The sequence below is a fragment of the Daktulosphaira vitifoliae genome, unplaced genomic scaffold (genome assembly GCF_025091365.1).
Source record: "Daktulosphaira vitifoliae isolate Bord-2020 unplaced genomic scaffold, ASM2509136v1 Scaffold_2, whole genome shotgun sequence".
NCBI classification, from domain to species: domain Eukaryota; kingdom Metazoa; phylum Arthropoda; class Insecta; order Hemiptera; family Phylloxeridae; genus Daktulosphaira; species Daktulosphaira vitifoliae.
The window spans coordinates 14,050,610-14,078,181 of NW_026099573.1; the positions used below are offsets into that span (position 1 = coordinate 14,050,610).

The window sequence follows — 27,572 nt, forward strand, 5'->3', positions numbered from 1 at the left end:
AGATCTTCTAGTTTCATTTTACAATACGATGTAATCTATTGAATCTTAAGTTTTGAAATTTAGTTGTGGCCTTAATGTTTAGAATCTAAGTATTATCTCTTGTCCATTGCATCATATCGAATCAGTCACGAGCACATAATACAAACTGTTGCTTTTTCCGGTAGACTTTTTTATAAACGTCTTCCGTTATAACCTTTAATTTTCTTTCTCGAGGGCATACATTAATAGCAATTTTTTAGTCAATGTCATGCGCGTTGGCGGTTCCACTTAAGTTGCAAGACAGTACGTTGTGTTGCCTTCCAAAGCTCCTGAACGTTAGGTAGTCTCGTATGGTCTTAAATATTAGCTTTGATGCAAAGCTGAGAAGGTATTAATTTTACTATAACGTTTTTTCTTTTTGTCTGTTACCATTTTTTCTTAGTTTTCACAGAACCGATTTCTTTCAACAATACGTCAGAAAATCGCATATTGTATCTAGTCGAAGACGTCGTCCTCAAAAATCGAAAAAATTCTTTCTTTCCCTGTAAATGAAGGAAATCCCACCAAAAAAATAAGATTTTAAAAACTGTTTGGATCAAAATGATTTTTTTTATAGATACCTTACCTAGTTACCTATTTTTTCTTTATTTTTCGTCGCCTTAATCTCAACTATTTGGGGTCGACCACCATTATCCTAAACTTTCCCTTGACACGATCTTCCATATCCTCTACGCTCACATCAGCTGTCCTCATATCACATTCAATAACATCTCTCCATCTTTTTGGTCTTCCTCTACCTCTTCTTCCTTCAACATTCATTTTTACGGCTTCCGATTCTTTTCTTCTCATAACATGACCAAACCATCTAAGTCTATTTTCTCTCATCTTATCCACGATTGATGCTATACCCATACTCCCTCTTATATGCTCATTTCTTATACTATCTTCTCTAATTATTCCACTTATCCATCTAAGCATTCTCTTCTCTGCTACACTCATTTTCTGCTCTACTTTCTTATCAACCACCCAACACTCTAAAACATACATCATAGCTGGTCTCACTACAGTCTTGTGAAACTTTCAGCCTCATTGGAGTTTTTTTATCGCATAAGGTACCATACGCTTCTCTTCACTTCAACCACCCGCAATTAATACTGGTCTTACATCCTCGTCAATACCACCGCTCTTTTGCACACCTGATCCTAAATATTTAAAACTCTCCACCTCTCCAATCACGTCATCGGCGATTGTCACTGGTCTCCTCATTTCATATACTTCGTGTTCTCCTTTATCAAACTCGTACTCTATATACTCTGTCTTACTCTTACTTATTCTTAAAACCTTTTCTTCAAAAGCTGATCTCCACACCTCTAGCCTTTGATTAATTTCCTCCCTATTTTCTCCTATTAACACTGTATCGTCAGCAAACAACATGCATCACGGGATAATTACCTATCTTTTGGTATATACGAGATGTCTTCAGAAAATAATGGGAATTTTTAAATTTCATGTTTGGAGAGTCCGATTACCAAATTTTTTTTTCATAATATTGGTACACATGTCCCTAAAGTGTAATAAAATGTTTAGCTGGATTCACTTTTTACTTTGTCAGTGTTAGTTACTAAAATTAAACCTGTTTTTATGAGATCGGCGAATTTTGTTTGTTATAAAAATTGATCAAAGGATTTGTATTAAAATTCGCGTAAAAAATGAAATAATGTGTATACAATTTTTAACATTTTACTTGCGCATAGGATAAAATAAAAAATTAAGGATTACTATATTTTTTATAATACAATATGAACGAGTATATAAATTGAAACAATGATACATAAAAATTATATTAAAAATTACAAATAGTTTTTAAAGTTATATGAATAAAAATTCTTTCAATGATTGTAATAATATTTTAATAAAAATAAAATCACTGATAGCAATTAGGAATATTCATTAATATAAATGTCATAAAATAGTAAAGAAAAATGTTTGTCTTTTAATTGTATAATTCGAGCTATTGAATTATAAAGATTGATTTAGAAATTTTTTTTTATTTGTCATAAGTTCATTCTGAGTGACTACAATTTTTGAATAAGATTACATTTAATGACATAGAAGTGGATTTTTCATTACTATACTTGATACTTTATTGGAAACTGTTATCATTTGTTTTTTTTAAAGCATATAACATGGTTTCATAAACTAAATATTAATTAAAACATTAAATTTTGGTAAACAATAAATAAAAAAATATTACATCATCTAGAATTATACAGGCAATCATATCAATAATTTGACCAATTTCAATATAATCACCAGAATACTTTATATAAAACCATAGTAAAAGCAGAAACATTGCCATGCCTGTACATAGATTTGTAAATCTAGTAATTGAATATGCACCCATGAAGTTAAACACTCCAGTAATAATATAAAATATAACAGAAATTAAATAATATACAGCTATTGTGCGCAAAGATTTAAATATATTTTTGTGTTCATTATAAGATTTGAATTGTAAGTATTTATTCTCAAAGTTCTAAAAATTAATGTTCAGAACAAAAAAAAAAAATAAATAAAGATATAATATTTTTAATAAAATAAAAATAATATAAAAATTAATACTTTTTCTATTTTTTCTTTAAACATTTCAGAATATTTATTTATACCCATTATTTTATACTTCATAAACTGTTCAAACACTATCTCTTTTATTTTTAAATGTTTGGCTTCAATATAATCATATATTAAATATGTCTTGTTATCATCATAATTAATTTCCATCCATTGTTGATACAATCTTCGGGTTGAAGCTAAAGCAGACAAATTGCCGACCTCTGCAATGGCCTAATCAATAAAATTTAGTAAAATAAATTTCATAATCATAATATACATACACACACACATAGAATAGAGGGCTAAAGAAATAAATAAATAAACATGGATATTTGTATAGGGCTAAACTCCTATCCTTCAGATGGTTATGCCAATGATGTGAAATCAATTTTCAATAAGTGGAAATTTTCCTCAGCATAGGCACAACTTGGATACAATTTTTATTGTCATAAATTAACTTTCCCCTTAAAATTATATATATATAATTTTTTTTTATATAGAAAGAAGTACAATAAACTTTGCTATCACCCTACCAAATTCTTGGGTATGTTCATGATTCATGATAAATATTTTAATAATTTCAATAAGTATAGATTTAGGTTTCAGCAATTCAACTCCAGTAAAAATATTCATGTAAGATTTGAAGTAATAAATTGACTTTTAAGCTCCTAATTTTTTATCAACAATTTTTTTTAGTATTAAATTTTCAGGCTTGGATATCAACATTTTTAGATTTGGTTTAAACTCAGCTTCAATTTCTAAAAAAAAAAAATTGTTAGTTTCTTTTTTTAATTTACATTAAATTAATGCCTATATACTAAAAAGTTTTTTATCGAAGTTAATTGCTATTTTAGCTTCGATGCGAAGCTGAGAAGGTATTGGTTTTACTAAGATGTGTTTTTTTTTTTTTTTTTTTTTTTTTTTTTTTCTGTTACCACTTTTTCTCAGCTCTCACCGAACCGATTTCTTTCAATGATACGTCAAAAGATCACAAATCGTATCTAGTCGAAGACATTACCCTTAAAAATTGAAAAAAATTCCCTCGTTCCCCGTAAAAGGGGGAAACCTCCAAAAAAATTACAAATTTAAAAATCGCTAATTTTCGAAATTTTTTCAATTTTTTTTACTTAAAAGTGCCATAACTTTTTCAAAAATAAACATATCAATATAATTCTTTTTTATATAGATGCATAATATCATTACCTTTCATTTGGTATATTTTTTTCATAAATTTAACCCTTAACCTGCCCACAAGGGGGGATTTAAAATGACAACTTTTTCACAAAAAATTAATTTTTTTAACTTAAATTTTGAAAATGTTCCGGAAGGTCTGACACTTTTATATATATCTTAAATTAAAGCTAATGTAATATGCTTTATCATGAAAAAAAAAAATTTCGGACTTTATCTTATCTTCATGGTGAAAATGGCTACCGAATGCTATTTTTGTGTGAAAATTTTCGATTTTGTATTTTCCATTTTTAACTTTATTATGCTATAACTTTTTGAAAAATGTATGAATCATTACAATTTTTTTATGAGAAGTAGTATTTATATAGATCTTTCATTCGACATACTGTTTTTTTAAATCGGACCATTTCCCTAAATACAGGGGGGATTCAAAACATAAAAATGCATATAGAAAGTAGAACTTTTTCAACGTAACTTTTGAAAGTGTTCCGGAAGGTCTGACACTTTTATATATATCTTAAATTAAAGCTAATGTAATATACTTTATAATGGTAAAAAAAAATTTCGGACTTTATTTTATCTTCATGGTGAAAACAGACATTAAACTTAATAAAAAAAATACGATTTTTGTAAAAAAATTCTTTTTTATATTTTTAACTTTATAATGCTATAACTTCTCGAAAGATGTATGGATCAATATAATTCTTTTTTTTGTAGATGCATGATGTCTTTACCTATCATTTGGTATATTTTTTTTATAAATCTGACTTTTTACCTGCCTACAGGGGGGGATTCAAAATGACAACTTTTTCACAAAAAATTGACTTTTTCAACTTAAATTTTGAAAGTGTTCCGGAAAGTCTGACACTTTTATATATATCTTAAATTAAAGCTAATGTAATATACTTTATCATGGAAAAAAAAAATTTCGGACTTTATTTTATCTTCAAGGTGAAAATGGCTACCAAATGCTATTATTGTGTGAAAATTCTCAATTTTATTTTTTACATTTTTAACATTATAATGCTATAACTTATTGAAAAGTGTATTGATCAATATAATTTTTTTATGGGAAATACTATTTTTTAATAATCCCTTTTTCATTCGACATACTTTATCTTAATCAGGATATTAATAAGGAACTAGCAGTTTATGAAGCTTTTGGAATAATCCACCAATTTTTTAAAATTAAACACTATCTAAAGATTTGCATCGAAGCGTTTTTTTTTGATAGTGATTTTAATCACTGTCAGATATCATTATACTTGATCCAACTATGCCACGTCACCACTGTGCCGCGACCCCCCTGTGCTGGGTTTTTTATTCTATGATGGTATATTATACAACAACTTATTACAGAAAAACAAGATTGAACATGTCATTTATGTGACTTGATTTCCAGATTATCTGTATCTCTTAACTGAAGTCTCTTTTGCAAGATTTGTTGTTCTCCTTCAGCTTCAGAAGGGAAACTCCACTTCCTAATAAGAATTTGTAAAATGTGGAATAGTTTTTTAGTAGTATCCTCAAGTGCTAAACACCGATACTCTGTGAATATCTGAAATATAGTTATCAAAATAAATACAAATTTTGAATTAAAATTGTAGTAAAAAAAAAAAAAACACATCATAGTAAAATTAATACCTTCTCAGCTTCGCATCGAAGCTAACAATACTTGTAAATGTTCAAGCTTATATTTTTGAATATTTTGTGATAAATTATAAATTTGTATAGAACTTAAAATGGTACTTAAAACAAATAGAGTAGCACAATCTTTTATTGTAATATTGCTATCAAATGTCCCCTGTGTATCAAGGAGTAAAATTGCAATATTTTCAACATAATTTAGAGTTTTTTTTAAATATTTCTGACCACAACCGAATTTCATAAGTATTTCTTTCTAGACCAACTTTCAAAGAAAATTCTTCTAATGTCATATTATCAAAACCAATCCAATTGTTAACTTCTTGAGTCAAATTTAAATAGTACTAAAAGTAATAAGAATTTAACATTTAAGTTAGTTTTATCATAATATATAAGACTTTAAATAACTCATAAAAGTCTTAATGTATCTAAGAAATAAATCTAGTAAAAATGATTTTCTTTTACAGAAAGTAAAAGAAGTACCAACAATAGATATAACAACAATATTTCTGTCTTTGACATCATGTTGGAGATAAATTTTTTTGAGAGCTCTTTTATCTAATACAAACTTATGGTTTTCTTCAGTTATTACATTTGAGACTGGATGACCTTCAACATCAAAATAATACATATTTTCTATTTCCTTAAAATTAATTGTACAACATTATAGTAAAATAATCCTTATATGAAAATAAAAGGTTAGGTTAATTATCAAAATAACAAAGTAATTATAGTCATTTTATTACAATTAGGCAGTGCTTGAGTTTAGAAAATTAAAAATTTCTGATAATTAATAACTAAAGTACAAAGAACCTTAATCTTTATTCACACTAAATCTACTCTAAGGAGATGTTACTATGGTTCTTGAATTTTAAATAAGATTTTTATACAAAAAAATCAAAAAATTACTTTTAAAAAATGATGAAATTCAAAAATAACTATTAAAAGTCCTAAATTGTTTACTTTAGTTTATAAATTGATATTGGTTCTTGAATGTTCAGAACTAGAATTTTAAGTTACATTTTTATGATTAATATTAACAGAAATTAGTGTCATTTTTTTTTTTATCTAATACATTTTAAAATTTGACTAAATATAAGTTTAAAATATTAGGATTAAATAAATTTTATAGAATAGCTTTCCCTCTTCAATTTAATTACAGTTAAATATATAATTATATTCTATAATTAATTTACTTGTTTATACTAAATAAACAGTAAAAGTATATATATATAAACATTAAAAACATTTTTGAACTCCTACTCAATATTCCTGAATGTCACAAAAAATTAGTTTGAAATTTTTATATTTTAAAGAAAAGCCTTAGGATATTAATTTTTTTAAATAGTAACATCTTTAAGGTTACACAAATACAGTCCATATTTTAAGTGGTTTTATGGGCTATCCTTTCCATTTTTCTTCTTAGGAGATTGCTAAGAAATGGGTAAGGGAATGTAAACTATTTTATAATTTACAACGTAGCCACGACAAAGTCATCTACAATAAAGTGTTGAAAGTAATTTTTTTATTATATGTTGAAAGTATATTAATATTAATTTTTAGTCATTACATTTTTAAAATTATTCAATTTTCGTTATATTAAAAAAAAAATTTTTTTTTAATATATACATCGTATCCCATTGTAACTTAATAATTTGATTATATAAATTAATGTTAAAAATAGTAAAACTTGGTTGGACACTCTAATATATTTATATACATATATATTTACTGATTAAATATAAGTTTCAAAATAAATATAGTGATCAAAACTATGTATACGTAAATAAATTTATCATACCATTATTGATCTACTTGGAAAACTGAATTTGAAACAGAGTAAATAAGCAAGCAATATTAGATAATTAGTATTTCTTCTAGTTCAAACAGATAGAGGCAATAAAAATAATTAACACCTAAATTTATATTATTCCATATAAAATAATATTTTGTCACTACAAATGATTTCATTGATTTTTTCAGTGTCTGATGAACTGATCGAACATAAATTCAAAATAACATCGAAACTCCATAATAACTTTAATAAAATTAAATGAATATATTACTTTTGTCCATGATGATTTACTTTCCTCAAAAACGAAATAAAACACTACAAACCACGGATGTTAAGTAAAATATTTGCTTGTCTTAAAGGAGATTATGAAAATACCTCCTCTATTTGTTGTTTTCGTGAGAATAGATGAAAATCTGTAAATCATTATAATGTAATTGATTTCTATCATCATTGATGACTTTATCTTTGCTATCAACCAGAAGTTTTAATTATACTCATACTGATAGCATGGCGAGTAATTGAAACTTACTGGTATATAACTATCTAAAAATGGTACACTAATAACTTGTATAGAATAATTAAATAGTTAAAAACAATTGGATTAGATAAAATAGTAGTGTATCTTATTAGTTGTTTTATTAATTTTATTATCTACAATATTGTATTTTATACATTTTTCATTTTAATTGTATAAAAGTACTATATATTATGGTATAGTATAAAAGCACTTTTATTCGAGTGAAAAATTTGTAATTAAAATTAAAAATTATAAAAATAGGCTAACCAAAATCACCTTCTATCATTCATCCTATCGTTGTATAAAAAAAGATGAGGAATTAAAAACTTAAACTCTCTTTCTATGATGTTGAATTATACATAAAAAATAGTCAAAATTATTATCCCATTAAAGTGTAATTTTCCTGCCCTAACTAGTCATAATAAATTTATGAAAATAACACTATTTGAAATACGTTTTAATTTGCATCAATGTATGAATAATACATCAAGAGTATCTGATGAATGTTCTTTTACAGTATATGTTCTGACAATTGCTTATTTTATTCACCTCCATTCAAAATAGAAGTAACCAATAAAAAAGTATAGTATAAGGATTTTATGTGTTCAACATAGCTTTTTCATACTTACATAATATGAATTCGTTTTTACAATACATATGTATTGTAAAAACTACTTTATTATAATTATACCTTCATGTTTATTGTGATTGATATACTCATATTATTAGGCATAATACACAGTATAACTTTTTTATACATTTACAAATGGTCTCAAACGTATTCACTCGATTATTTAAAGAAAAATTATTAGTGATATATTTTATTTACCACTATTTTGGTATTTAATAGAGGAAATGTTTAGGTTCATAGATCATATTTAAAAAATTGAAACATAATTATTTGTTTGCAAAATCCAAGGAAATAATAATGTATACATTCGTCGTAATAGTTATTCTTTTTAAAGAGATTCACTTAGCTCAAAATAGTCTAACGATCAATTTTAAAACAAAATCAGTTATAGAAGAAACTAACATGTTGTCAACGTACCTAAATAAAACATTTGATCCTAAGCAGAAATGTATACAAGCAATAGTAGATGATGCTATAACAAAGACTACCACATTACTACCGTCATTGTACCAGATAACACTGAATAATTTTTCTTCGCCTAAAACTATTGAATTGATGATTATTGGCAATGAAACGACCTCAAAAGAAAATATTCATTTCGAAAGTCTTTGTGGAGCAGTAGTAGTTATCGTTAAACGTCTAAGAATTGTAAAATGGGCATTAGACGAATTTCAGAGGAGTACAGCAGAACAAATGTTGCTTATGGTTATTTTAAATACCTCAAAGCGCAAAGCAATTCAATTAAGTAAAGTATGTTGTAAATTACTTGGATATTTAGGAAACTTTTTATATTCATTTTAATCATGAAATTATTGTCAATTTGCAATCAATATATTTTTATTTATAATATAAAAATTATAGGACTTAAGCAATAATCTGTTATTTACACTTTTATTTGAAACTCACTTTTTATATTATTTAATAGCGTATCATTTTTTTGATGGTTTGGTATGATTGTTAGACATTTCTGATTACTAGAAAAGCTAATATCATAGAGACACAAAAAAGTGGTTAAAACTATAACTATTTAGTTTTTTGTGTCCTAATAATTTTAAAAAATGACGATAATCGGTATTTGAAATGAACCCTTTAATTTTTACCAGAAGAGTATGAGATTTGTCAAGCAATCGACTTTTTTTGACAATGTATCAAATACTTTTCTATCCATACATTGATAATAATTTTATGTTATTTTTAATATATCATATAATTAATTAAGAGTAAGGACAAGCCTAGAGAGAGCACAAGGGTCTCCACTCATAATGAAAATTATTGTTAAAGATATATGTTTATTTTATTATTATGAGGGGAAAAAACATTTTCTTATAATGTCCTATTCAAGAAAAAATTTAAAGTAGACCATTTATATATTGACTTAATATCGTCCAAATTAACTATAATGGGCTATAGCCCCCCCCTTGCTCAATTATAACAGTGTATATCTTAGGCGCTAGTTAGAGTATGTGATAAGCTTAGCCCCCCTTTAAAAAATCTTGCGTACGCCACTGTTTTGACTCAAGTTGAATTAAATACTCGTATTAATAAAATATAAGTATTAAAAATTATAAAATTTGTATATGTTTCAAGTATACGCCTAAATATTTCGATTACAAAGATGTGGTTATAGCAGTCGTAGAACCGAAAAAAGAAACAATTTTTCGTATGGATTTAGAACATCATAAATTTATTAGAGCTTTTAAACACCAAGAAAGATGGATCCAACTTGTAAGTAGAGTACATTTATACAAGTGTTAATGTATACTCTGTATTTATTCATTAGTTTGCCAATTTCAATATAGTATACAATTTTAGTTGGTTTTAAAAATAAGTTACGAATCATTAAAATCAATAAATGTTAAATAATTGCTACTCCCGCATGCTAGTACTTCATTCTTAAAGTTTTAATATAATATAACAAAAACTAATAATGAGACATTCTTAATTTGGACGTTCATAATAGATTTTAATTAAAGTAAAGCAAATTTATTATTTAGTTATAACAATTCAAACATGTGAAATTTTACAGTAAAAAATATATGTTGATAATTGATTAATTATGATTGATTTAAATATAACTCTAAAACGTTTGTAAATTCGAAAACATAAAATTAGATATTTAGTCATTTTATTTGAAATAGACTATATAATTAATTCAGTATAATAAAATTATCTAAAGTTAAATAGATAAATTTAGTAATGAACAATTTTATACATGTCGGGTAATTCAAAATTGTTTTTAAATTTTGTAAAATTTAATAAAATTAAGTTAGTAAGAATATTCGTCATTGGAAAATATTTTAATGAATATTCCCGATAATGTTATAATAATAAATTAAACATTTTTTTTTTTTTTTTTTTTTANTTCTATTATTAGCCATAATTTTAAGCTCTCTGTAGGAAGTGACCCCTGCATCCTGCATTATTTGGCTAATGTACCTCGTTCTAGGTCTTCCTCTTGATCTTGTACCCTCTATCATTCCTTCAATTATTACACTATGCAATTCATCTTCATGTCTCAACGTGTGTCCTATCATCTGCCATCTCCTTCTCTTTATAATGTCAATCAGTGTTCGTTTTTCATCTATTGTCCTCAGGATGTCTTCATTTGATCTTTTATCAGTCCAGCTTATTTTCTGCGTCTTTCTCCAACACCACATCTCCAGAGCTTCTAACATATCTCTTTCTTTCTTATTAATTGTCCAGGTTTCACTTCCGTATAATGCCACACTCCAGACGTATGTTTTTATGAGCCGTTTCTTCGTTACTATGTTCATATTTTTTGATGTTAGTATTTTTCTCTTTTTAAGGAATGTATTCTTTGCTTGACCTATCCTGCTCCTGATTTCCTTGGTTGATTTCCCGTCGTCTGTTATAATGCTGCCTAAGTATTTGAAATAGTCTACTTGGATAATTTCTTTGTTTTCTAATGTTATATTTATATATGGTATGTCTTTCTTGTAGCATACTAGGACATTGGTCTTGGCTGCGTTTATTTTCAGACTATATTCTTTGAACGTAGTATTCATTGCATTTAACGCTGCTTGTAAGTCTTCCTCAGATGTTGTAAGAACGACTATATCATCAGCAAAGCGAAGCATTGTTATTAGTACCCCTCCTATTTTCACTCCAATTCCTTTTTGTTTTAACCAAAGCTTTATGACGTTTATTGCTTTTTCAATAAATACATTAAACAATGCAGGTGAAAGTTAAAATTAAACATAATACTTAATTAATACATAGCATTTGTCGTGTCTTATTAAAATTGTATACATATAGGACAAGTTTAAAAAACAAACACTAAAAAATTTTTACGGCGCTCCGATGAAACTGTTCACATTCAACAATTCCTTGTTCAGCATTGTCAACGAAAATAGCATAACTAAAGATATAGGTAAAATAAGTTATAATTATATGCCAGAGCCGGGCAAGTTGACTAATATAGTAACACAATCTTCTTACTAAAACTAATTACTTAATTACTATTTGGGTAAAATGTAATAAGTTATCAATCATTATTAATAACAATTGAAAATTTTAGAAAACTTAACGAAAAAATATAGCAATAAAATCAATATGACCTTTTACGACATTTAAGAAACATTTAAAATTTTATAAATACGCGTGTAACTTTAATCAGAGGTGAATTAAAAATATATACTTTAAATTTAACATTCTCTTGAGTGACAACAACCAAAAACGCTATAAATGATATTATTGTATTTTCAAAATCTTAAACTTTATATGATTAAAATATTTCAATTGACTTATTTGAGTCATCCACCTTATAAAAATTTACTTTTACAAAAATTTCAAAGTTATTTGTAGTTATTTTTTTGTATTCTTACACAATTTTATCTTTTCACGCATTTTAAAACGATTTTATCAGTAATTTTTTTTTGTTGAATTATTATTTCATATTTTTATAACTCATTTAACCTAATTAGATTGTGCGCACTCCGGACAATTTAAAATATCAAATATTGAAATTTTTTTCGGGTGTAATTGGTCATATACATCTTAAATTCCTCTCAATCAGTTTCTTACATTTGACTATGGTCCCATGGTCTTTAAGTATCTTAAAGAACTACCTTTACTATCTAAAAAATAATTTCAATGAGTAATTTATGAAATTAAAGGATCATGAAATACTGTCTATCGAAAACTGAAACTTATTTAATAGTAGTTACTTATAAAATTGGAATTTAACTATCAAAATTGAATTTTTTGTTTCACGTTTAATATTAGCTTCGATGCGAAGTTGAGAAGGTATTAATTATACTATAATGAGTTTTTTTTATATGTCCGTCACTTTAACTCCGCTCTTCCCCCAGACCGATTTCTTTCAACGATACGTCAAAAGATAACAAATTGTATCTAGTTGAAGGTATTGCCCTTAAAAATTTCCCTTGTTCCTAGTAAATGGAGGAAATCTCTTAAATTACAATTTTTTAAATTGATAAATGTTGACATTTTTGTCTTTAAATTGCCATAACTTTTTTTAAAAATGAACAAATCAAAATACATTTTATTTATATAGTTATCTTAGGTATTTTCTTATCATTTGGTATAAATTTGTTGAAAATCTGACTCTTTACCTAACCACAAGGGACACTTAAAATAGGAATTTTTTCAAAAAACTTTAACTTAATTATTGTTAATGTTCCGGAAATACTGCGTCCTTTAAATACATGTTAAATTAAAGCTTATGTAATATACTAAAAGTTAGATTTTTATGTCATGTACTATAAATTAAAAAAAAAATCGCCCTGACGACCTATCTTCTATGTGCAAATGACTTCCTTTGTTTAAAAAAAAATGTTATTTTCGTGTAAAAATCACCATCTATCGTCATGTTATTTTTTGGTACTTAAAGCTGCTATAAATTTTTTCATTTGTAAATACTCGTTTTTTAATAAGTAATAATCTCAAAAGAGAGGTGATTATCACTGATAAGTATCATCTATACTTGTCCCAACTATGCCACGTCCACACTATGCTACAGTTTTTTTATAATAATAATTAATATTAATATATTATTATAATATATAATAATAATAATTATGTAAACCTTAAGTATGTTATCTAGCCCCGCTCTCTCGCATTGCTTTTATTTTGTTTATTAATTTATGTTGTAAAATATAGAATTGGGAGAAGGTATAGAATGTCGTATATTCAAAGAGATCTCTAGACGTCTAAATGTTACTGTAAATTTAATATCATCAAAAAAACACAAATGGGGCCAATTTGTGTCTTCTAATGGATCTTGGACACCTGGTTCAACTAAATATTTGCAGGATAAAATAGTTGATGTCGCATTAGGTTCACTGTGGATCGAACAAAATAAATTTACATTTATCGATATATCCAATCATTGGGGATACGTTTGCTTAAAATTTCTTGTGTCGAAACCTTCTCCGTTAACGAAAAAATGGGGTTTGATTTTTAAACCATTCCCGTTAAGTTTGTGGCTATTACTTCTCGTTGCTACCATGATTAACACTTTTACATTGTGGAAGATTGCTGTCTTTCAAAAAAAGATAGGATTTAAGCACGTTGATAGTAAGTACAAAAGAGAACTTATTATTAAAAAATTATACATTTAAATACTTATGATACATGGTACTGTTACGTCGCTATTTAGGGGTTTAACCTAAATGCCCGTCGACAGTATTCTAAGGGACCAACGGGGGATAGCTGGCTAGGCTATATCTACCTTAGGTACTGAAGTTTCCTATTTAATTTATATTCCCTTAGAGGAACTACCAAGGGTCGCACTACAATATATATATATATATAACACTTTAGGTTAACAACGATATAAATAAATATTTATTAAACAATTGAAATATTAAATGGATAATACAACCTGCTGGACACCTAGAGATGATTAATCCAACAGGGAGCTGACGGCGACACACACACACACTATAATATACGGGGTAGCGAAGTTAAGTTAATTATCAGGCAAAAGTAGTGATCGCAAAGATGGTAAAATGTCAACTGTCGATAGGGATATCTTAATATGGCACATTGGCCGTGAATTTCAAAAAGTGTTTATGTGTGCAGTTCGCCCTCCTGTTAGTATTCCTGTATGTCACTGTGTTAATTATATATATATATATATATATATATGTCTATTAAACGGTACAACGATGGTATGGGAGACAGAGATATGGGCACATGCAAATGTGATCGTATCAGTACATATTAAAAATATACATCGAAGAAGTAAAATTTTTGTTGCTAGTCTTCATTTCTATAAATGGTACTTTTATTTTTACCATAATCAAATGATAATGTTTATAATTTTAAAGTTATTAGTGTAAACAAACAGTAATAAATGAACTTTTTATATATAATAATTAGTTGATAAGTAATAATTGAGTTTTTATCAAATTATGAAACCATTTGTATGCGTTTTAGGTTTTACGTCACTACCAAACACCATTTTTTTGGTATTTGGTATGTTGCAGATGACTAATCTTCCTGTACGACCTAATCGTTTAGGTCCCATACGACATCTCATAAGCTGGTGGTGCATTTTTATGTTTATAATAGCAACAATATTTTCTAGTACCTTATATTCATACATCACATCTCCAGAATACACTAAAATTGTTACCAGTATTGAAGAAATGGTAAAAGAAGGATATACTTGGGGTTTACCTTATGATCCACCATTTAAACATTTACTCCAAATGAAGGAGGTAAAAAATTTCATTTGATTATCCTAAAATATTGTTTGATAGATTTAAATAATGGTACTTTGAATCAAAAATAAATTATTGTCAACGTTATTAAATAAACTTATTTTTATAATTAATAATATAGTTATTTATAACTAATTTTTAATTATAAAATTAAACTAAATGTTGTATTCATAAACCTTGACTTTCAGAATCCATGGCATGTATTATTTGCTGAAAGATTTATACCAGAAAGTAACCTAATCGACCGCATTAATCGCGTTACCATTGGAAAATACGCTGTTCTAACCAAATGCATCTACAATGAAGCATTTATGGAAGCACAAGATTTGCCTCCTTCGTTACTAAGTGACTTACGAACAACTAGAGATTGTTTAAACTTATACTATATTGGAATAGGATTTAGCAAACGATCACCATATCTTAAACCAAGCAACATGATAATAAGGCGCTTAGTGGAAAGTGGTATTATACGTTATTGGACAAGACGTATTTTTGATATGAAAGTTCCATCTACTACATTTGCACGGGTCTACGAACAAAAACCTTTCACAGAAAAAAATAGGAGACCAACGCCTCTTACATATCACCAATTCATTGCAGTATTAGTTGTATGGTTAATTGGTTGTATAGTGTCTATTATAATTTTCATTTTTGAGTACAAGTATGCTATATATTATAATTAAACTAATACCCTTCCTATTCTGATTATATCTAGCATAGCAGCCGAGAAATTATTGTAATTTTATAAGTGTCTGATAAAATTGAAATAGAGTTTTAATTAATATGCTTAAGTGTTACATTACTAATTACAATTTTACAATATTATATCAATTTACAAAAATTGATAAAATAGGTTAACATTTTTAATATGAAATGTTTGCACAAAATTTATATTATGGTCTCGTTTACTTAAGATAAATTCAATAAATATAAAAAATAAATAAAACTAATGCAACTAGTTAAACCAGTTTTTCAATAACCTAAAATTTTCTAATTTTATTTAATAATACTCCAAAATGTAAATTATATAACAGTATAATTAAAAATGTTTACTGAATTCTTTTACACTCTTTGTATTTCCCAATACTTGAACATACTTTTCTAACATTTCTCAAGCAGTTAGCAGCTGCCATAGCAGTTTCTTTATTATTCGATTCCAACGAAGATTTTAAAAACTAAAAATTTTATGGCTTACAATATAATATTATAAAAAAATATATTTAATCCTTCGCCATATTTTTCTTACCGGTAAAAATCCTATCGTATCGATTTTTATGCAGTTTAAAGGATCTTCGGATAGGCCTAACAATGCTAACGGGACACTTTCATTTACCAATTTGTCTTCTTCGAGTATATATTCATACAAACGCTCTATAACATTTTGTTTTCCAATGTCTCTTGAATTGGATCCAGAATAACAACATTTTCCTAATGCCCTACAAAGATTGGCTCTCAAAATAGGATCTTTCTGTTAAATGAAAAATAAAATTTTTTAAATGTATAAAAACTAAAATGAATTAAATAATATATTTATACGTGATACATTAAATTGATTAGATTCATAACAACATCTGCATCAGTCATGAAACGCAAACTCTCATTATGAATGGCGATAGCTTCTACTAAACGACATACAGCTGATACTACGTTCTTATTTGTATGTTTTAACAAATCTACTAGATCATTGACTGCTTGGAACATGCCTTTGACCTTATTTAAATTTGGCTTAACACATTAATATTTTATATATAAGCCTTTTATTATTAAAAAAATGTCTTAACTTACATGAAAAACATACCGGAGAATTTTTTATGAATTTAATCAAACAGTCAGTGGCAGCTACAATGACATCAGTGTTATAAAAGTATTCATATTTGTGGAATTCATCGACTTCTCGAGAGGGAAGTAGAACGAACACCCATCTGAGTCCTTCAGCTTCGTCAATCATTTTCATACAACCAGGATCGTCAGCAGCTCTACCCAGGGCAACACAAACTTGTGACAATACAATATTATGTTGACTATTCCTTAAAAGCTGCAAGTAAATTGGCAAAGCTGTAGTCATTATTTGCATTTGCATGGATTTACATTTCCACAATTCGGACAACGTGCCAATTGCATTACCAATGACTTCATCATCGTATTCGTATGTCAATAGCGAAAGCATAAGCTTACCACAATTTTTAGCTTCTAAATTATTCCTGAGTTTCTGATCTACTGAGCACTTCCACAATATCGCGGTTACAATAACCATTACACGTGGTTCATTGCTAATTTTTTTTTTTGTAAAAGATGTTTTGGAGGTGTTAGAAATTATTTTTTTACTCAATTTATTAAAAATTAAAAGGTAGGGTAATAATATTTACACTAAGAACATGATAATACTAACTAATATTTTTTGAATATATTGAAGATAGTATCTAATCCATTGTTTTTAAACAGTATATTGTTAACAGTAGGATCATCGTTACTTAGGCATAATAAAGTTTCAGCGGCATCGGCAATCTGTGTTATATTATCACTTTTTAAAAATCCTATGATTTTGGGTAATAGCCCAAGTTCCATTACTGAAAGCTTATAAACAATATCTGTTCTGTAATTATTATTATTAATGTTTGAACATTCTTTAGACCTGTTCCGACAGCATTCAACTATTACACCCATTGTTGATATCTGTACTTCACTGTGCACTGAATCTAGTAGTTTCGGCAACAATTTTATGAATCCCGTATATCTATTTAGAAAATAATATTTATTGGAAATTCAATTATGTGAAATTATTTATAACTAATAAAATTGTAAACCTTATGTTTTCACGGCTCTTATGTGATCTGCATATTATTTGCAATGCTTTGCAACAAGTGCACAGCAAATTTAATGATTTTTTTTGTTTCGTGTTCAATTTAGTCGACGGATTAGATAACAGTTCATCAGGTACATGAATTAAATGTACCTACAATTTAAATATTTTGTATAATTACTTTTATTTTTATGTTCTAAATAGTAATAAAGCTCAAATGAATTTACCATCATTGGAATACCTCCTAATTTACGCATAAATTTCCTGCCTTTTTTTATTCGAGATATATTAGTAAGAATATCAGCGCTCATGTTTTGAATATCAATTGATTTACTAGACAAAAGATTAATTAGTACTTGAACCGCGCCCAAATTGCACAATGCGTGCTTAGTACCAAATAATTGAGACATATCACGAATTATTGACAACGTGACTTTCTGATAATTATTTATACAGGTAATTTTATTAATGTCCAGAATTTAATGTTTATATTTGGTTTTCAAGTATTAATTAGTTCTCCCTACTTACTATGCATTCATCATAATCAGTTTCAAGAATGTTAATTAATAGTTCAATTCCTTTTTGTGCAATAAACATATTTTGGAATGCTTCATCAGTAATACGATTTGACTTAAGGATTGCTAGAGCTGATACTGTTTTGGTCTGGTCACCTCTCTTTAAAAAAATATTATTATTAAGAAAAATCAAGTATATTATAATAGAAATATTATAATTATTGGTTCAATAGGAATAATCGGAAAGATTCTTTATATTACCCTAATTGCTTTTAGTAACTTTTTTGTTGTATCATATTCACTCATTGATAAACCAATTGTTGATGAAGGATCATACCATCGATTATCCTCATATTCACTTTCAGTTATGCTATAGCCAGAACTATCATCTGACTCTGTCGGACAAGTAACATCGATCACTGGTGGTCCAGTTATCATCTAAAAAAAAAATTACTTTAATGAATTCTTTTATTCATTTATCATTTTTTAATCATATTTTTTATTCGACTTTAGTCATTGATAAATTATTCATTATTATTTAATTTAAATTTTAATCTAAACATAATTCAATTCAAAATATATAAATTATAGTTATATACTTCAACTTGAACTGCATCGTCTTCATCTGGCGTGAATTGCGATTCATCGTCCTCATAATTTTGTTTGACTTTTTTTTTTTTAATTCCTTCCATTTCCGACCAATCGCTTTCATAATTTTCTTCATCCCTATACGAGTCTACTATTAATTTATCTGGTACTGGTACTCCAAGAAGTATAAAAACATCTTTTGCAGCTATATCATCTTTTTTATTTTTATCAGTCATTACTTAAAGAAGGTACAATCAATTATACTTAAGTACGTGACTAAAAAACTAAAGGCTTAAATCCAAAATAAATAGTTTATTTATATCAAATAAAATAAAAACTTAATTGCCTTGGAAATATGCATTTACAATACTATTAATTTACTAGAATTATATTAATATATATGTATATCTTTCTAAGCCATTTCTTTAAACAAATTATAGTGTTTAAAACATAATATTAAAAAGTTTCATTCAATGTATCCATTCTCCAGAAAATAATTATCAAAAGACCAATTTGTTTAAGAAAGACAATTTTTGACTGTCATTAAATAAGCACTTATTTACAATCTTTCCTAAATGAAATATTAGTAAAATTATATTAATTATTTTTTAATACTATTTCTATTAGTTGTTCATTAATATAATTTACTTATAACCTTTTAGAAAATACACATACATAAAATAAATCAGAAAATTGATATAAAATGAATATTAAATGACTTTAATATTTCATAATTATAATATTTTTCTACAGTTTTACAATTTTAATGATTAAGTGATGTTTTAAAATATATTTGATAACAAAAAGTTAGCCTCGTGGACTGAGTTTGAAAAAATGTAGGTGTGCTAATTCAATTTTCTCCTAATTTTTTGTTTGAGAGAGCAAATAATATCTTTTTTAAATGTTAAAACCTACTTCAAAACTTCGGCTGTGGTTTATTTATACATTTATTTATTTGTATACTAAGCTCCACCTAGATGGGGTTCCGTACAGACCCGGGACCCTAAAAGCCTGACGCACTTTTGGCGCGTAAGCTTCTTTGGGACGTCCTTATTAGTAGGCCACTGATTCTAGTAGGAATAATGTATAATGTAGTTATGATGTTGGTTCAGAGTGTTGGGTGGTTGATAAGAAAGTAGAGCACAAAATGAGAGTAGCAGAGATGAGAATGCTTAGATGGATGAGTGGAGTGACTAAAAAAGATATGATAAGGAACCAGCATATAAGAGGGAGTATAGGAGTACCCGCTTACGCCGGGCACGATGAGTGTTTTACAGCAAAAATATCACGTTAGAATCAGTATAACAAAAATATATAAAGAATTTAATTATAAAACCAGGAATATTCAAAAAGAGTGTATAAATAATAAACTTGAAACCTAGGTCCCAGAGCGACCTTTCAACACTTTAGATAAACGTTAAGTTAATTATCTTAATATAAATGACGGGTGTTTTACTTGACATTCGAATAATAAATTAAAGACAATTTAATTTTCATCTATGGTATATCGATGATATAGTACATATTTGCTCTTGTTTGGAATTAACATTTGTTTTGTAATTTGTGGATTAATTTACCCGCAGTTTGTAGACTTTTGTGTTTAATCGAGGTCGTTTCGGATATTTTTGTGCACTAGTATCACGGTCTTCTTATATTTATGGTTTTGTGTTTTTCGGCTCGTCTGACAAACTGGTACGTTATCACTTTTATAAATTCATACATTTTATTTTACATTTCTCTAATACTGCTGATCAGTTGTTTTCTTGGCAACTTTAACGCTGGGTTTTACCATTATTCAATTTGTGCTTTATTTTGTTTATAATTGTGGTACCCATCTCGTTAGTCAAACCTTCTGGAGACTTCAACGCTAGGCATCGTTGTTTATCAATTCAATTACATCTCATATCTCTAAAAATCACTATGCCTTTAAAACAGGATACTCCGTTTAAAGCTACATTAAAGGCTTCTGGTAGTAAAGTACCTACCCCTATATCTAATGAAGACTTGATGGGTGCATTGAAAGACTTTAAGAAGGAAATGTTGACTTCTAACAAAGCGCTTTTTGAACTTCAAGACAAACAGTATCGTAATATTAAGGCGGATTTCACCCACATTTCCAACCAAATGCTTGAGTTGAAAGCCGAGAATGTAAGGTTATGTAAAGAAGTTGATATTCTCAAGGAAAAAATTGCTTGTCTCGAATCTAATAATGCCGAGGAACTACCAAAAACAGTTGTGATTGAAGTCCTTCAAGAAACTTTTGAACGGGAAAAGTGTCAATCTAATTCAATATTTTATGGAGTTCCTGATCTGTCTTCTGGTATCGCATCTGAGCGTGTTGCACATGATAAACTGACGGTACAGAATATACTTCAATCTCTTGGTGATTCTGTTCCACAAAATCCAAAACTCATTCGCATCGGTAAAGCTCGTGCAGATATACCTCGCCCAATTAAAGCTATTTTCGATAATAAGCAGTCCGCTATGCACTTATTATCGGCCTACAACACAGCAAGGCGCTCGGGTTGTTCCTACCCTGATGGCTTTCGAATAGTCAGCGATAAAACAAATTTGCAACGCAAATTGCTGCGTGAGTGTCACTTGGAGCTTGTCCGAAGAACTAACGAAGGCGAACCTGGCCTGCGAATTTTATTTGAAAATGGGCTGCCGAAAGTAGGTAAAATTTTTTCAAAAGTTGGAGGACCCCAACTGCACATCCACTCATAACACCGTCGATCTTTCATGGTCCACTGTCTGGTTACTACCAAAACTGTCGTGGACTCAGATCAAAACTAACTCATTTTAATTGTAATGTTTCTTCTTTAGATTGTTTATTCATTGTACTCACTGAAACTTGGCTTACTAGTCAATTTTCTAATTCTGAACTTGGTCTTTTTAACTATAATATTTTTAGATATGACAGATGTACGTTTACTAGTAATTGTAATCGTGGTAGTGAAGTACTCATTGGCATTCGCAAAGGTATTCCCTCCCACCCCATCCTAGTTGAACAACTGAATGTTGAACACGTCTTTGTTCGTCTTACTGTTGGTACCTTGAACTATATTATTGGCGGGGTCTACATGCCTCCCCATTCTCCCCCTAATACTTATGAATCACATATAAATGCCGTTGAATCTTTGATAACAAAGTATCCTGATCACACTTTTATTATCTGTGGTGACTACAATCTCCCTGAGATCTCATGAGACAACGATAGTAATGGATTATCTTATTCTTATTCCTCATCACCTCGCGCGCCATGTGTGTCTGAATCATTCGCAACAAGTGGGGTTTTCCAATCCAATGACATACGTAATGCCTCTAATAATATTTTGGATCTAATCTTTAGCTCTAATAAGCAGTTAAGTGTTGAAAAATCTTGTGATCCACTTGACGCATATCACCCTGCACTAAATCTAATTTTAAACACCAATTTCTGTTTTCCTAGATTCGATCGCAGCCATCTGTTCCATAATTTCAAGAGAGCTAATTACAATAGTATTCGGCAATTTATCTCTTCTTACGACTGGTATAACACATTTCTCCCTCACAATGCGAACACCGCTACTAATATATTTTATGATGCTCTGCATAAATCTATTCTTGATTTTGTTCCTCGATGTAGATTTTATGAACCCACTTATCCTCCTTGGTTTAGTGCTGAGTCAAAAAAGGGAAGCTCATGCTTTGTTTAAGTCCTCTTCCAACATGTCNATATGGATCTAATCTTTAGCTCTAATAAGCAGTTAAGTGTTGAAAAATCTTGTGATCCACTTGACGCATATCACCCTGCACTAAATCTAATTTTAAACACCAATTTCTGTTTTCCTAGATTCGATCGCAGCCATCTGTTCCATAATTTCAAGAGAGCTAATTACAATAGTATTCGGCAATTTATCTCTTCTTACGACTGGTATAACACATTTCTCCCTCACAATGCGAACACCGCTACTAATATATTTTATGATGCTCTGCATAAATCTATTCTTGATTTTGTTCCTCAATGTAGATTTTATGAACCCACTTATCCTCCTTGGTTTAGTGCTGAGTCAAAAAAGGGAAGCTCATGCTTTGTTTAAGTCCTCTTCCAACATGTCATACTATAAAAAATTTTCATTTTTTCGTGTCAAATTTAAATTTACTTCTAAAAAATGCTATCATGAACACATTAGTAATGCTGAAAAACTACTCGAAGATTAACCGTATGAATTTTGGAAATATGTTAATAGCAAACGGTCATCTTGTAATATACCTAAAATTCTGTCCTACAACGACGTGTGCTCTTCCGATAAGCTAACGTCTACAAATCTATTTTCTGATTTCTTTTCTTCGGTTTACAGTGCTAAGAAAAATAATGTCTTAATTGACCAACTAGATATTCCCACCTTTGACCTTCCTAACAATGTATACTTCAGTGTTGATGATGTTTACCATAAATTATCAAACCTACGAGATGTTGGTTTTGTGGGTCCAGATGGCTTATCTGTTACATTTTTATATGAACTAAGGGAATTATTGGCATATCCTCTATGGATCTTATTTAGGCGTTCCTTAGACGAAGGATAATTCCCATCTATGCTTAAACTTAGTTCCATTACACCGGTATTCAAGACGGGCTCCCCTGGTCTTATTTCAAATTACTGTCCTATAGCTATACAGTCCCACATATCAAAAATATTTGAATTGCTTATACTTAATGAAATACAAAGACCTGTTAATAACATTTTAATGGAAGAACAGCATGGCTTTTGCCCGGGTCGCTCATCTTCCACCTATAATCTTGTGTTCACCAACTATATTTTTAATGCTTTCCAAAATCAATTACAAGTAGATGTTATATACAATGATTTCAGTAAAGCATTTGACTCTGTGGATCATACGACCCTTATTACTGTTCTTAGACAATATGGTTTTGGTGAACCACTACTTTCTTGGATTAGTTCCTATATTTGTGACCCATACCAATGGGTAAAAGTATTCGGCATTAAGTCTAATGTATTTTTAGCGTCTTCTGGTGTCCTCCAGGGAGGTCACTTGTCCCCTATTCTATTTTCCTTATTCTTAAACTGTGTACATAAAGTTTTACATCATTGTCATTTCCTTTGTTTTGCCGACGACATCAAACTATTTATGCGTGTAAGCTCGACTGATGACTGTTTTAAATTACAGGATGACCATAATAGATTTTCTAAATGGTCAAACTCAATGGGATTGTCACTTAATTTAACCAAATGCAAGGTCTTTACGTATCATAGAACAAAACATCCTATTGTGTTTCACTATAGTATTACTGCAGTAAATATCTCGCGTAAGTTAAACTCTATTACAGATCTAGGCTATAAGTTTAGTTATAATCTTGATCCTATGCTTCATATTGATTATGTTTGCTGTAAAGCTTTTAAAGCGTTAGGTTTTATTATGCGTTTGGCCAAAGATTTCAAGCAAGGACTTTCACTTAAAGTGCTATTCTGTTCTATAGTCAGACCTATTCTAGAATATGGTAGTGTAGTGTGGGATCCTTATACTGCCTTAGGCTCGCTACAGCTTGAGCGAGTTCAGCGAAAGTTCCTACGCTTTGTCAGCTACTCGCTCAACATAGTCTGTCCAAACCACGATTATGCCCCTGTCTCGTATTTGCTTGGCCTATCCTCATTAGCTGCGCGTAGGCGCAATGCTGGAATTAATTTCCTAATTGGTTTATTGAATGGTAATATTGATTCACTGAGCCTGTTGTCCCTCATATGTTTCAGAGTACCTCAGCGCGCAACAAGAAATAATACTCCATTTGTTGTCCCTCACTGCCTACTAATTATGCAAAAAATGAGCCACTTAGGCGTCTTACGACTAATGCCAATGTTGACCCTAACTTTTCATTTTAATTTTTGTATTTTTCTTTATATTTTTATAATTAAATTCATTTTCATTTTTTTCTTTACGTTTAATAATTAATTTGCATATTTTTAGTATATATCTTTCTATGTTACAATAACCTAATTTATGTACTTGTATTATTTGTAAAAAGGGCTTCTGCCCGTGAAATTATAAAATAAAATAAAAATAAAATTTATTTTAACTAAGACATGATTCAATTATGCATATATAAATCAAACAATTTCATATAGAAAGAATATTAACCAAAAATAGGAGCAACATCACCCAGCCATCTGACACTGAAATTGCAATCCTTTGAAAGCTTCACAGCAAATCCTCCTCGGCCAACGTTGACTATCACGCGTGTCGCAATTATTTTTACGGTGACAGTATACACTAACTGATGTTTGGTTTTCGCCTATATAGGCCGACACAAAACTAACAACACTAGGCCAGATCACTGGCTACGAGTCAACGGACCGAATGGTACGGCATCACTTCAAACACGTCCACGTACGTACTGACTTAGGTGTCGGACACGACTGCTATGACTGCCGTTGTATGAATGAATAAAAAATTATTTAAAAAGAAAATCATATTTTTAAATATTTTAATTGCAAGATTTCAGCCAAACCACAGGACCTACTAATTACCTACTAGTTAGGAAAACATTGGAGAGTGACCTAATAGCCGAGCCAAGCGAGAATAGTTCTCTTTAACGGAGCTACTAGGTTTTGAGTTAAAAAAAAAAACAAATATTAATGTAATGAAAGAATAGTAAAAAGAGAAAAACAAAGGTCCATGTATAATACAATAACATTATTTTTTTTAAATTATTTAAAATATATATATATATAATTTATAAAAACAGTGGACAAAATAAACTAAAAACGAACGTGGTTTTTGGCATCTTTTTGTGGCAGTTGGTGATGACGCCGAGTGGTGGTAGTGCCAACTTCGAACAAGTTCATTGGAATAAATACAATAATATTGGTACAGTTGCATAGTGTACGGTCAGTTGATGAGATTAAAATGACATGTATCGGACCGGTTGACTGATAAGATTTATATAAAACGTGGAATAGTTCGGACAAGTATAGATGATATCTGATGATGATTAAAATCACTATCATAAGAAACGCTTTGATGCAAATCTATAAATAGTGTTTAATTTTAAAAAATTGGTTGATTATTCAAAAAGTAAAAGGAACTCTTATTTCTTTATTTATATACTGATTTAGTAGTTCTTAGATTTAAAAGTATAATTAATGAATTAACATTTATTATAGAAATTAAATAGAGAATGAAATTGATATTTAGTAATTTAGTATTGTAATTTTTATAGAGAAATTATAAAAAAATATAAAGTAGATATTACTTCTATAGCAAACATGTATAAAAGTTAAAGTGTTTGATGCAATACTTAAAAAGAAATTGTTTGTTATTGATAAATAAATTTATTGGTCTACAATGATTTTTCATCAGAGACCAAAATATACTTTTCTAAACCCATTTTTGTGCCTATTTCAAATATGCAATTAAAATTTCGCATATTGACTAAATAATAATGTTCAAAATACTGAAATAAGCTGGAGTTGCAATCATGGAAGAAAAGCTGCTATATCAATTGTATAAAAATGTAATAGCAATCATAAAAGTGGTAGATATTCAAAAAGAGTCCAAAATAATGAAAGGTGTTAGAAAGGGATGAACTGATATTATCAAATTTAATATTTAATGCCTTTCAATATCCTGGGTGTCTTTTATTACAGATACCCTAGATATTATTAGAATGAATACACAGCTAAGAATAAAAGTAATTGGTCATAGAACAGACATGCTGATATTCGTGAACGACATTGCAATAATAGAGTAGAATGAAAAGTATCTAAAGAATATTCACTGATAAAAATAAACACAAGAAAACGAATTAATACTTCATATTTTAAGACTTGAATGAAAAAAATCATAGAGGATGACCAAGATTACAATATATAAGTCAGGTAATAGAAGATCAAGGATGTAATTTATATTAGAAGTTGAAGAGGAAGGCTAGTAAAAGAGAAACATGGAAGTTTCTGCAAATTAATTTTGAGATTGAATGCTGCAGAAGAAAAACTATTTGGATATACAGTTAAGATAGAAAAATGCGTCAAATATAAATAATTCTAATTTTATTTACAGGCTATAATTAAAAGTGTTTTTGAACATTGTTTATTAATTTGGGATAATTTTGTCGTAGTTAATAGAACTCTCATTTCATTCTCACTCATTATACCTGCATACTCTTATTCTTTCATATTAAAGTTAATAATGTAAAATTCATGTTACTTTTATTAACCTTAATTATAAGTCTTACATATTTGTTAAAATAATTAATTCAAATCATAGAAATAAACTCAGTATGCTGCTCCTCATATCGGTATTTTTATTTATTTAAATTAACTTAAAATATCGATGTCAACAAGGAACATCACAATTATCTACAAGTCCATCTATTAAAGTAAGTGAAGTCGTAAGACATGCACTATATTTGTGTAATATTAAGAAACCAAACATAAGAGGGTCGCGGCATAGTGGTGACGTAGCATAGTTGGATGAAGTATAATGATATCTGACAGTGATTAAAATCACAATAAAAAAAAACGCTTCAATTAAAATCTTTTGATAGTGTTTAATTTTGAAAAAATAGTGGATTATTCCAAAAGCTACATG

General features: G+C 28.6%; 2 protein-coding genes across 2 annotated transcripts; one reads left to right on the plus strand and one right to left on the minus strand.

Moving 5' to 3' along the window:
• Positions 1–8,713: 8,713 nt before the first annotated feature.
• LOC126900068 (uncharacterized) lies at positions 8,714–15,928 on the plus strand. Its single transcript, XM_050675504.1, has 6 exons — positions 8,714–9,120; positions 9,958–10,095; positions 11,647–11,761; positions 13,513–13,929; positions 14,794–15,077; positions 15,269–15,928. The coding sequence occupies exons 1-6, from the start codon at positions 8,773–8,775 to the stop codon at positions 15,761–15,763; spliced, it is 1,797 nt and encodes a 598-aa protein (XP_050531461.1). The 5' UTR covers positions 8,714–8,772; the 3' UTR covers positions 15,764–15,928.
• Positions 15,929–16,129: 201 nt separating this feature from the next.
• On the minus strand, positions 16,130–19,219 carry LOC126897987 (armadillo repeat-containing protein gudu-like). The gene is made up of 10 exons (XM_050671936.1): positions 18,995–19,219; positions 18,657–18,833; positions 18,409–18,555; positions 18,108–18,317; positions 17,885–18,033; positions 17,470–17,814; positions 16,879–17,350; positions 16,617–16,805; positions 16,327–16,548; positions 16,130–16,255 (listed from the first exon to the last, which is right to left on the minus strand). The coding sequence occupies exons 1-10, from the start codon at positions 19,217–19,219 to the stop codon at positions 16,130–16,132; spliced, it is 2,262 nt and encodes a 753-aa protein (XP_050527893.1).
• Positions 19,220–27,572: the final 8,353 nt, after the last annotated feature.